Source organism: Lactuca saligna, chromosome 5, assembly GCF_052625555.1.
Source record: "Lactuca saligna cultivar CGN05327 chromosome 5, ASM5262555v1, whole genome shotgun sequence".
Classification (NCBI taxonomy): domain Eukaryota; kingdom Viridiplantae; phylum Streptophyta; class Magnoliopsida; order Asterales; family Asteraceae; genus Lactuca; species Lactuca saligna.
Window position 1 is genome coordinate 294,829,230 of NC_136421.1, and position 12,202 is coordinate 294,841,431.

At 33.9% G+C, this 12,202-nt stretch overlaps 1 protein-coding gene across 1 annotated transcript; it reads right to left on the minus strand.

Moving 5' to 3' along the window:
- Positions 1-1,193: 1,193 nt before the first annotated feature.
- On the minus strand, positions 1,194-4,322 carry LOC145048260 (protein GRAVITROPIC IN THE LIGHT 1-like). The gene is made up of 2 exons (XM_078996706.1): positions 3,385-4,322; positions 1,194-2,144 (listed from the first exon to the last, which is right to left on the minus strand). The coding sequence occupies exons 1-2, from the start codon at positions 4,061-4,063 to the stop codon at positions 1,363-1,365; spliced, it is 1,461 nt and encodes a 486-aa protein (XP_078852832.1). The 5' UTR covers positions 4,064-4,322; the 3' UTR covers positions 1,194-1,362.
- Between the last annotated feature and the right edge of the window lie 7,880 nt (positions 4,323-12,202).

A 12,202-nucleotide genomic window follows, 5' to 3' on the forward strand; every position in this document is an offset into this window, starting at 1 on the left:
GTTTTCAACATTTTGTAGTGCAACATAAGTATTTCAAATAATTATAAATTTATACTCAATATCCTAAAATTAATAATATAAAATCGAGATCAGTATCGTTTAAACGTTATATTATTCCAGTGATTTTGTTTTCCTTCGAAAGTGATGCTTATGTAGCACCCAAGTGGTAATCGAGAGAAGTTGTGTTATTGTAAGATAATTTTTGAAGATATAAGATAGTTAATTTATTGGATGCTATACTACCAATAAAAATCGATCGAATCAAATTATTATCCAGTTTGATATATCTATTAATACCTAATTATCATCTAATTACCATCTAATTAATGATGGATCTAAGATTTTGATGTTTCTTTTTTCATATTTCAACACCATAAGTTTGCTAATGTCTGGTTTGGCTCGACTAACATCAACGTGGAATCAAACGAATAAGAAACTGCGTTGATAACCCTTTATGAACGACAAAATTATTTCTTAAAAATATTACATCCATAGATCTTAGTGTCGTAACATTATTATAAATGATCCGTTGCACGCTGTCGAGGAGCTCTAAAACCTCTGTTGTATCAACCAAAAATATCAAATGTAAATGAGACATGTTGATTTTCAAAATGTTTACTCATGTTTCTTACTATGTAGGAGACAAATTTTAAAGCACTTTTATCCATAGAAAAATCTCACTTCTAAAAGCCCAAAAGAAAGTAACCTCTATTAGATCTACACATGTATTTCCCTCCTATCCACTAAAAAACCAAAAATCGTTAGCCGGTATAAGTGTTGTCCATCCAAAGAAGTTCACGTGTTTCTTTTGTGGAGGAAAACCAAATGTATATAAATACCTCAAAAAAGAACATTCTTATCCATATCAAGTTACAAATGTATGATATGCTTCCGAATGAGTTTAAGCATGCCTTGCAACCTAAACACAAATTATTTAATAGGTCAGGTTAAAAACACAAAACCGTTTAATTAATCATGTTAAGTTGAGTTGAGTTGAGACTTTATATATGTTTAATAAACAAATTAAATTTGAACATACTTCACTTGTTTTCTCACTTTTATCAAACTACTTATGTTATATAAACCTTTATGACTATGCTAGTTGTTTAATTGGTATATATCAATCACATACATAAAAGCTTGATATAATCTATTAAAAAAAGTTTACAGTTTATATAGGTAATTCGTGTCACTGAAGTACTAACGAGTTAAAATTTGTACATTTGCAATAAAAGACATACATTGCTCTTGTTGCTTTCATTCTCCTTTACAAGAATGCATACAAAACTAACGTCCATACCCTCCATTACTTCTTGCCCTCAAATTACCAAACTAAGTTACACAATGTTACATTCTACACCCCTATAATTCACTCTTAGGAACAACATACACCCTCGCTTTTACAATAGATCCATTTCCGACCTTAAACCCTGGGCTCACCGGAAAACCGACTACATGCCCCGCCGCCACCCTCCCTCCCGGAAACCTCACCACGCTTTCCATATACTGCGGATGAAACTCCGCCCCTCTACTTCCTTCAAAATGAGTCGGCGGTGGATCCAAAGAGAACGCCAGCAAATGAAGAAGCCAAACCGCCTTCGCCAGCCCTAAGAACTCGCCGTAGAATCGAGTCCTTGGGTGGTTTCCGGCCAAGATCTGACTCCGTTGTTCCAAATCTCCGAACAACGATTCCTCCATCTTCGGGTGAACAATTGAAAGGTATTTTTTTGAGCAGAAGTTTCCGAACTGGCATGTCGGGAGGATTCCAAGAAGCTCAATCGGATCCATTGCTTTCATGTCGCGATATTGTGTGAAGCATTCCGTTCGAAATTGGTTAGGGTTTAGGAGCGACGATAGGCTTCCGTCCATGTAGAACGTCTCGTGATCAAATCCTTGGAAAATCTTCCGGTTAACATACGATTCGAGAGCGTACTTAGCATGATTCGGTCCGACAATGGAATCTCTGGGGGTGGCGGGGGTGTTTGTGGCGGAGGCTTCGATGGATCTGACGGTGGCTGCGATGTCCCAGTGTGCCGATTTCATGAGCGATAGGAGCAACGAGGTGAACGATTTTGATCCTTCTTTCACTGAACTTATGCTTGATTCAAAAGTGGCTGCAACATCCGGCATTGGCGACGGCAAAACTACACAAAGCAAATGGTGGCCGGCGGTGTTACGTCGTCGAATAATAAGGTACAAGTAACAATGCATGATAGTTTAGTAAAATCGTTTCAAGGTACAAGCAAGAAAGCATGAGGGTGAAATTTTTTTATTCCAGTTAATGTTGTACAGTACAAGTAACAATGCATGGGCTAAGCAATAATGAACAATGGCGAAAAAGCAGATGGTTGTTGGGTACAAATTAATTATTAAATGCATTGTGGTGAGATTTTACATTTTAGCCCCACTTAAGAGTTGTAACGTACAAGTTATAATGCATTATGATGATATCTTCTGTCTATCTATTCTGTTTAAAGATAATTTTGACAAATGTACTTAAGGAATTTAAATAGCATTTCTTTCTGTTTTAATGCATTATGATGATATCTTCTGTCTATCTATTCCATGTGTTTGGAACAAAAATAAGATTGTACTTAAGGAATTTAAATAGCATTTATTTCTGTTTTATATGAACATGTTAATGTGTGTGAGATATAAACACATACATATTTTTTTGTACTAAAAGCAAATTTACTGGAGGGGTAAAATGGTAATTTCATTAACAAAAATTTGATTTTCTAAATTTCTAGAAAGTATGGTTCTATAAAGTATTTTGTTTGAAATTATGAAATTCTTGGATTTATTTTAAAATAACGATGATTTCTAGAACTTTAGAAAATCAAAAAAAAAATTATTGGGTGAAAGTACATTGTAAATTTACTTGATACAATACTCCAAGCAAAAATTATGTAATTCTTGGATTTTAAAATAACTGAAAACATGTAACTGGAAATGGCAATTTGAATCATATCAGGAGGTATTTTTTGTTTACAAATGAGGCAATTTGTGAGTGATTTAAATCACCAAGACCATTTTGAAGTTCCAGAGAGAAAGGATAAAGTTGGAAAAGGAGCTTAAAATACATACATTGCTAACAGTTTAAATTTTTAAAAAGGGCTGAAATTTCTTGCAATTAATCTACGTGATTCAAAGTATAAAGAAGCTTCATGGGGGAAATGAAAACAAGATTTTAAACGATTTTGGATCTGAAAACTCATTGATTAGACCTCAAAACTCCATCATTCTCATTTTGTATCAAAAGAATCATGGAAATCAATGTTCAGGCAAATGACAGATTTACCATTTTGTGAACACATATGGTAGCTAGTTAATCCAATAAAATAGTTATACTTTACAACTATATATGCATAAGGTAAGATGTACCTTGGAGTTGACTACTGTAGTTGACTTTTTTCTTTGACTGATGATGGGAGTGAGACCTACTCTTCCGACCACCGCTTCCGCCGCTACTGAGCACGGTGGCCGTTTTTAACTTCTCCCTTAAGTTTTCTATCTCCGCCTCCTTGTTCTTCACCTCCGTCTTCAACTTCTCCATCGCCGCTTCATACGGTGCTACCACCTCCCTCAGCATAACTCCGGCAACCTTCCTCCTGACCGCATCCGCCACACCGCTGCCGACACTCCTCCGAAATCTCTCTCTCAAAACCCCTAGCCTCTTCATCTCGGCTACAACTGCCATGTCAGACGACCTCATTTTCCGTGGATCCCAGGGGCAATGGGACTCCTGAAGACTAACATACGCCTTCTTCATAGACGACACCGTTTCGAACACTTCATTCATCAACGTAACCATTTCCATCTGTCTCTCTGTTTTATAGCCATCTCCTCTTTCTTCCACCACCGCCAGCGCCGGAGTCAGTTTTTTATCTTCATCTTCGTCTTCGTCGTAGTATTTCTCCATCCTGCTACGCTCTTCGTAATCTGAATCGTCGTCGTCCGTGATGTCGTCGGCGTAGTGTCGAGCGGAACCAAGCGGGTGAAGCAAACAGGACCCGGTGACTCGCTGGATCAGATCTGATAAATTGGAGACCTTATTGGCCATCTTCGGTTCGTGAATCTCCAAGGTTTCTTCAAATTATGCGATTAAGGTGAGATTTTCAGGTGTGCATTTGCAGATCTCTTTGATTTTGGGCTCTGTGATAACTCCGTTATCAGAAATTGTGAAATGTGTGGGAATTCGAAGAAGATGGGGATTAATTAATGAGGTGCCTGAGTGTGTGTGGGTTTGGTGGTGTTTTGTGTAATTAAATCAACACTTGTAATTTTCACATGCCCCACCCTCTTGATGGGGGATTTGATTGATGAACATTGCAGCCAGCCCCACCCTTTTAAGTTTTAACTTTCTAGAATCATTCTTACCATTTCACAACCCTTTCTGATTTAAAGTGGGCCTCTTAAAAACAAAATCGATTTGGAAAACTGATTAATGATTATTACAAAAAAGTTGAATAGAAAGTCATGCTTTTTATTATTCTAAATGCTTATAGTTAAAAGATTAAATCATTTTCAATTATAGAAATGTTCAAAAAGAACTATTTTATAATCTTTAGTGTCGAAAAATAAGTAAGAAAAACAAGATTTTTAGAAATGACTATGTACTCCAGAAAGAGTCGTGGACTCAAAATGGCTTCTAGACATTCACCTGTAATTAGCCTATTGATGATGGTTTTTCCTTTTTCAATCCAATTTGTTTTTGGGCTATGATTTTTCTTTGTAAAAAATATTAAAAAACAAAAAATAAGTTTATTTAAAATTAATTCTCTACCAAATAAAACATAATGATAATACAAAATTAGAAATATGATATTTTTATTTATATAAAACCAAAAAAAACTCATGAAAATCTAAAAGATATTTCTATTCGTTATATAAATATATTTGTAAAAGATATAAATAAATGTTTTAAGTGTTCAAATTTTAATTTTAAAAAATAAAAGCTTTTATAAAATATAATATATTTTTTTTTCTGAAAAGTCAAATATATGAATGAAAAGTTCTTAATCTTAACTTTTAACGAGTTCACATATATATATATATATATATATATATATATATATATATATATATATATATATATATATATATATATATATATATATATATATATACTAGCAGTGTACCCGCGCAAAGCGGCGGGGCGTGTAAATTCTTTCGGTGATATATTTCATCTACAAAAATGTTATGTTACAAAAGAAAGTACATGTTGAAGACAAAATAATCAAACTATAGTGTTATTTGGGAGATGAAGTCATTTTTTATTCCTGGACGGTAGGCTTTATAGTAGAGGAAGGAACAAAGAGGTATATGCGATTAGAAGGATATTTGAATCAACATGCTAAATTTAAGGATATCTAAAAGGGTTCAAAATTTGAATGAATCCGGGATTTAAGGGAACCATATCAAATTGCTGAGAAATATAAGGAGATTTGATGATAAATATTTGAATTCAAAATGTGGTTAAAAATTAATGTTATTTTATTAATGGTTACTTGTACTATCAGCTTCATCATTTGGACGTTTTAAAAAATATTATTATTATAATTAATCTATTTTTAGAAATAGTTAGATTTCTTTTATAAGATAGTAAAGATATATATATATATATATATATATATATATATATATATATATATATATATATATATAGAGTCAAGATCAAATAAGAAGGAAATTTTTTATAGGAAGGTAAGAAGTTTTTTTTCTACATATTTTTTTGACGAACAAAATCAATGAATCACTAGATGATTCATTTCTAAGATGATTCACAAGAAAAAATTCTCAAAAAAACATCTTTATGATTCATTTATACAATGATTTTGTTGTTATTCACTAAAATTATCATAAAAATGAATTTTTTCTTAATTTACTTAAAAATGAATCACAAAGATGTTTTTTTGAGAATTTTTTCTTGTGAATCATCTTAGAAATGAATAATCTAGTGATTCATTTATTTTGTTCGTCAAAAAAATATGTAGAAAAAAAACTTCTTACCTTCCTACTAAAAAAAATTTCTTACCGGATCTATATCCTATATATATAAACTTAGGTACCCAAACCCACCATGATACGCCCGTTTTGTTTAATATATTAATTATAATGTTCATAAACTTTAGATTTAATTTACTTTCAAGATTTAACGATTATCTTCTTCTTACATCACATTTTTTTGCCAAACACATACTACGATATATATGTTATAGTTGAAAATGAAAATTATATAAGAGGAAGATAAATATGAAATTTATAAAAATCTTGGAAGTAAATCTATTTAGAAATTTAATTATAAGAACATTAGACAATTACAATGTATATATGATACAAATTGACGTAGTATTATGAGTTTGGGTACCTAAACTTATATACCTTTAAGGGTATATTCACTTTTCTCATATATATATATATATATATATATATATATATATATATATATATATATATGTGTGTGTGTGTGTGTGTGTGTGTGTGTGTGTGTATGTATATATCAAATAAGAAACTACTAAAAGTTAATAACCGTAACAACCCTATTTTATAACAAGATCTACACACACTACATACACTATCACATTGTTATTTTCTCGCTCATCTCAACTTGAAGAACACACAAACATTACCACCAGTTAGCCACCAACCACCACCACTGACTGCCACGGCCTCCTACCCCCGGCGAACCCTGCCTCCTCTTTCCGCCAACGAACCAACGCCATCACATCCACAAGTTTAGGTGGGCTCTATATCTACAATTTCAACTTCAGATCTACATTTTGCCTTTTCAGATCTACAATTTCAACTTCAGATCTATGATTTCTATCTTCATATCTACAATTTTCGTCTTAAGATCTACTATTCTTGAATTCAAATCTTCAATTTTCTCCTTCGGATTATGAGCTCGGGTGAGCGGTGATAACCACCACCTTCCTCCATCACTGTTGATCGCCACTTGGTTTCATATCTGAAGTCAAGAAGTTGTTTCAGTTCACTTTCTCTCTCTAAAACACAAAACATATTAGATCTTATGCGATTTGGTTAGATCTTATAGTCGACCTTATCACCATCGACCATTGCCTAAGATTAGCTACTGTGCTTCGTCGGAACACCAAAAAACGTCACACTCTGCTCGGAAGTCCATATCTAATTCGTCTCTGGATCTTTGACATCCATATCTGATGGAATACAAGAAAAGCTTCTCTAATTTGCTTCGTCGAAACAATAGATCTGACGGAAATCACACCCAACAAATCTAACATCCATATCTGATGCTACCATCGTCGATGTGATTCCACCTCTACCACAACCAACGTCACACCACCGTTGTAGTTGCCTGTCATCGGTGCTCATGAATTTGAAGCAAAGGAACAATCTCATATCTGGATATAAGATGCATCGATGGTGTTTGATGAAATGTTTCACTAAAAACAAGGTATGTTTTAAACATTGAATAATATGAATGAGATTATGAACTAGTTTCTTAAGCTGTGAATACACGTTTTTTTTTTATAATTATATTAATGCATGGATTTTATACATATCTCATTGTTTCAATTAGGAAAAAAAATTAAGCTATGAATGCATGATTTTTTATAAGTATTGAGTTGTGAATACATGATTTTTTGTAAGTATTAATTTGTTAATGCATGATTTTTTTTTCATAGGTTTTAGTTGTGATTAAATGAATTTTTTATAAGTTTTAGCAATATATGTATGAGTTTGTATAAGTTTTAATGTGAAATTAAACATGTTTTTATTATATTAGTGTTTTCTTAAAAAATGTGAATTTAGGTTTTTTAAGTTGTGAGTTGTGATGAATGTGTGAACTGCTATCAGATGTACTTTTTTTATGTGTAAATATATTTTATTAAACTGTGAATTTGTGTATTAAATTGTGAATTAAATGTATTAAGTTGTGAATTGAGTATATTAAGTTGTTGGTTTCTTTACGAATTTTATTTTTGCTTCTAAAATATAAGATGAAAGAAGCATTGTATATAGATTTTATTTTCTCTAATTTTGAATAACATGTAAACTTTAAACAGTGAATATTATATAAATTAAAATTTGAAAGAAACACAAACAGTGAATATTATATAAATTAAAATTTGAAAGAAACACTAGCCCACATGTGTGGAGATATAAATATAAGTACTAAGTATAGAATATGGATGTGAATGTATAATTTTTGTGTATTAAACTATGAATTTAATGTATTAAGTTGTTAATTTTATGTATTGATTGTATTAAGCTGTGAATTGATTGTATTAAATTGTGATTTTTTTATGAATTTTATGTTAAAGTATGAACAGTTGTATTAATTTTATTGTGAGTATTTTTTTTTATTTTTTTGTGAACTAAATATGTAAGAATGTATTAGGTTTTATAATTGTTGCATTAAACTCTAAATTAATGAATTAATATGTTTATTAAACTGTGAATAAAGTATTATCTAACAATGCATGATTTTAGATACAGGTTTAGTTTGAAAAGAATGATGGTTACAACGTTGACATAGATAGTTAGTATTGACATGTGGCAGTTGGTGGTAGAGATAGAGTTTGGGGTTGACTCTCCAAAATTAGTGAATTAGTGATATTATAATTCTATTAAATTGTGAATTTTGTGTACTAACCTATGAATGGACTGTATTAAATTTTGTATTTTATATAATTTTGTGTTAAAATATGAATGGATGTATGAATGAAAATATTAGACAACAAAATTTACAATTTTGCCCTTCTCGTACCAAAAATACAATAAAAAAAAATATGGATTTTAACATGTTTAACGCCCCGATTCTCAGGTATGGAATTAAATGAAATCTTTTTGGTTGAAAGATCTACTCGACGAGTTGGTTGCCCTACTCTTCGACTAGCAGAGAGGTGGGATCGCGCATTTAGTAGTCTACTCGACGAGTAGGAGCTGGCGGACGAAACCCTAAATTTCGGGGTATTTCATCCTATTTAAAGGATCATTGGCATTCCCCGCCCTCTCCTTCACTGCTTCTTGTCCCTCTAAAGCCCTAATCGTGTGTGTGTGTGTGTGCTCATTTTGTGCATTCTTAAGCATGGAGGAGGATTTTCTTGGAGAAAAGAGCTTGGAGATCAAGCATTAAGAAGCAAGGAGCTTGATGGACCTGAGATCTATTGTATTTAGCATATTCTGGAAGGTATAAATCGTTATCCTAACCTCATTCGTTCTAGATTCCCTCTTTGGTCAAATTCTAGGATTTTCATAGTATGATTGGAAGCTATTCTTCTTTGCAATCTCAGATATGAAGTTGTAACTTCAGAACTGAGCTCCTTTGGGCTTCTTAGTACATAAAGTTTCCAGCTTGTGCAAGAATGAGACTCTCCCAGGGTGTAAAGCTCCATTGGAAGCATAGATTGGTCATTTAGGGCCTTTAGAACCTTGCATGTACGTAAAGTTTGCAACTTTACGTGATAAACATAGCTTAGAAGCTTGGATCTGTAATCTGCAACCTTGTCATGGCTTAAAAAGTGTCTGCATGGATGAAGGTCTGCGAGGACTCGGCGAGTAGGATGAACAACTCGGCGAGCCCGATGACGATGGTCATGGACTCGACGAGTTGGATGAACAACTCGGTGGGTCCATTGAAGTTTGCCTTGAACTCGACGAGTCGTTAGAAGACTCGGCGAGTCGACTAGGTTTCTCCCAATTCTTGGACACGTATGAACTCGGTGAGTTAAAGGAGAACTCGACGATCCAATCAAGGATTTCACGACTTCTCGAGTTCAAGAAGGACTCGACGAGTAGGTGAACTGCACTCGATGAGTTGAGTCAACATGGACTGTTGACTTTGACTCTGGACTTTGATTTTGACCATGAGTTAACCAGTTGACTTATGAGGGTATTCTGGTAATTTGGGGATTTATCAAAGAGGATTTTATGATATCTATAGGTAGTAAGTTCGTGTTGGTGATCCGGGAGTTGAAGATTTCTAGTTTCAGACGTCAGTTGCGAGGTGAGTTCTCCTCATTATATCTGATGGGTTTTGAGCATTCTAACACTTCTTAAGTGTACATGCAAAGTTGAATTCCAAGGTTATATTCCTATCTAGCATACATGGGGAGCAATTTTTAACTTGAATGGAAGATAAAATAATTTACCTTGTTGTTGCTTATGATTCTTGAAACCTTGTGAGCCTAGCACCCCAAGTGTGATGCCTCAAATGCTTCACACAACACCAAATGCAAAGGAGTAAACTTTGAAAGAATCTTACACTTGCAAAAATCGGCCTAGCCCTTACTTGTTTATGTGTAGCCAATTTTAGTGGAGAATGAGTTCCTTATATAGTCTTGACACATCTAGGGTTACACCATGTAAACCCTAATGTGGCATGAATCTTCATTTCCATGACCCATGGGTTTGTAACTCCCATGGAGCATCCTATTGGTGGAACCCAACTTGATAATCCATGGAGCCTCTTAGCCCATTATACAAGTTATGGATGATTTACATAATCAACCCATATATTTAATTAGTTATCTTTTGATCACTTAATTAATTCTAAATTAATTATTGATCAAACTAATTAAATAATATTATTAATGTGACATCCCCAAAATCACGGCCAGAAAAGACCGATTTTTTTTTATGCTTTATAAAAATTAGAGTACTTCATTTTATAAAAAGGTTGCGGAATTTGTTCCCAGAAAAACACGATAAATACGTTATTAAAACATTTTCGAAGAAACGTATTTTTATTCATCTTAAAACGTTTGGGATGTCATCGTTAATACAAAAACATAAGCATAAACAGAACTTACAATTATTTACACTAGTGATCTACATCTCTTTAAATCTCTCAGTGTAATGTCACTTCATATCGCCACCTGTGATGTAAATAAACTGAGTGGGTCAGGTTGGGAAACCTGGTGAGTACATAGGGTTTTCAACCAACAATAATATAATTATTATGTTTAATCATCAAACAGTTAACCCAATTACCCATCCCTATTATCTTCTTTATTCTTAAGGATCTACCCTAAGAATCAACTATTTCTTGTTCATTCATTCCTAAGGATCATCCTAAGGAAACAACATGAAGTCCATTGTTGCCAATGACACATTGGTGAAGCGCAGCTGCTAATCTTGTCACTTAGGCGCAACTGCCAGAATTGGGACATTTTCTATGAGGCGCTTCTGCCGGTATTGACCTTTAAACGCTACTGTCATGCTCATAAGGCTCCCTATTAGGCGCAGCTGCCGATACTGTCCTTAGAGCGCAGCTGCTAGGAGGTTTACCGTAGATCTAAAACATCTACGGGTTGTGGCGCAACTGCCAGTGCTCATCTATAGGGTACTAGGTCCACTGCTGCCAATGTATACCCATAGGGCACTAGGTCCATGCTACTAATGTTCCTCTATATCAACTTTTATCGCTCATTATTCATCTACCCATGTTTTACCCAAGATATTTTGTAGATATAAAATACTTTATACAGTTTACATCATTTAAAACATGTATAAAAATCTTTCATCAGCATATAGACAACAAGTATTCAGACAATATGCACACAGAGCACGTAATTTATAATAAAATACTTCATATCTATGTGTAAGATGAAAGAGACCATGCACTCACCTGAGTAGGTGATGACTCAGCACTCGGACAGCGCTTCGATACTCTCAAAATGATATTCCTTCGATAAAACCTAGTACCAATACCACTAGGGTTTAGTCTAACGATAACCGCGACAAATTAATTAGTCTGACTATTATTAAGCATTAATAATGCTCAATACAACTCGTAATAATAGCCCAAATAATTATTTTAAGGACTTAATAACATTCCTATAATTATTTGAAAGCTATATTAAAAACTGCGTAAGCGTAGCACACTTACAGTGAATTTTATCGAAAACCGGAACTTCATTGGAGCAGCGTTTCGAAACCGAAAAACTCCTTTTTCTCGGGACTCCGGGAGCCTCGGGTCTTCCCTCGGGAGCTAGGGATTTTATCTAGGGCTTAGGGGTGGTTTGGGAGCTAGAGAGAGAAAGTATTTTAGAGAGAGAAAGGAAATGGGGTGAAAAAGTGTGAAAACCCCGGAGACCCTCGCCCCTTTTTATACCCAGCGAGGCCTCGGATTACGCTGGGCGTAGTCCTTGGCTACGCTGGGCGTTCTTTGGATAAGGCGCCATCTGGACCCAGCTGTCTCGCATTTCCTCGG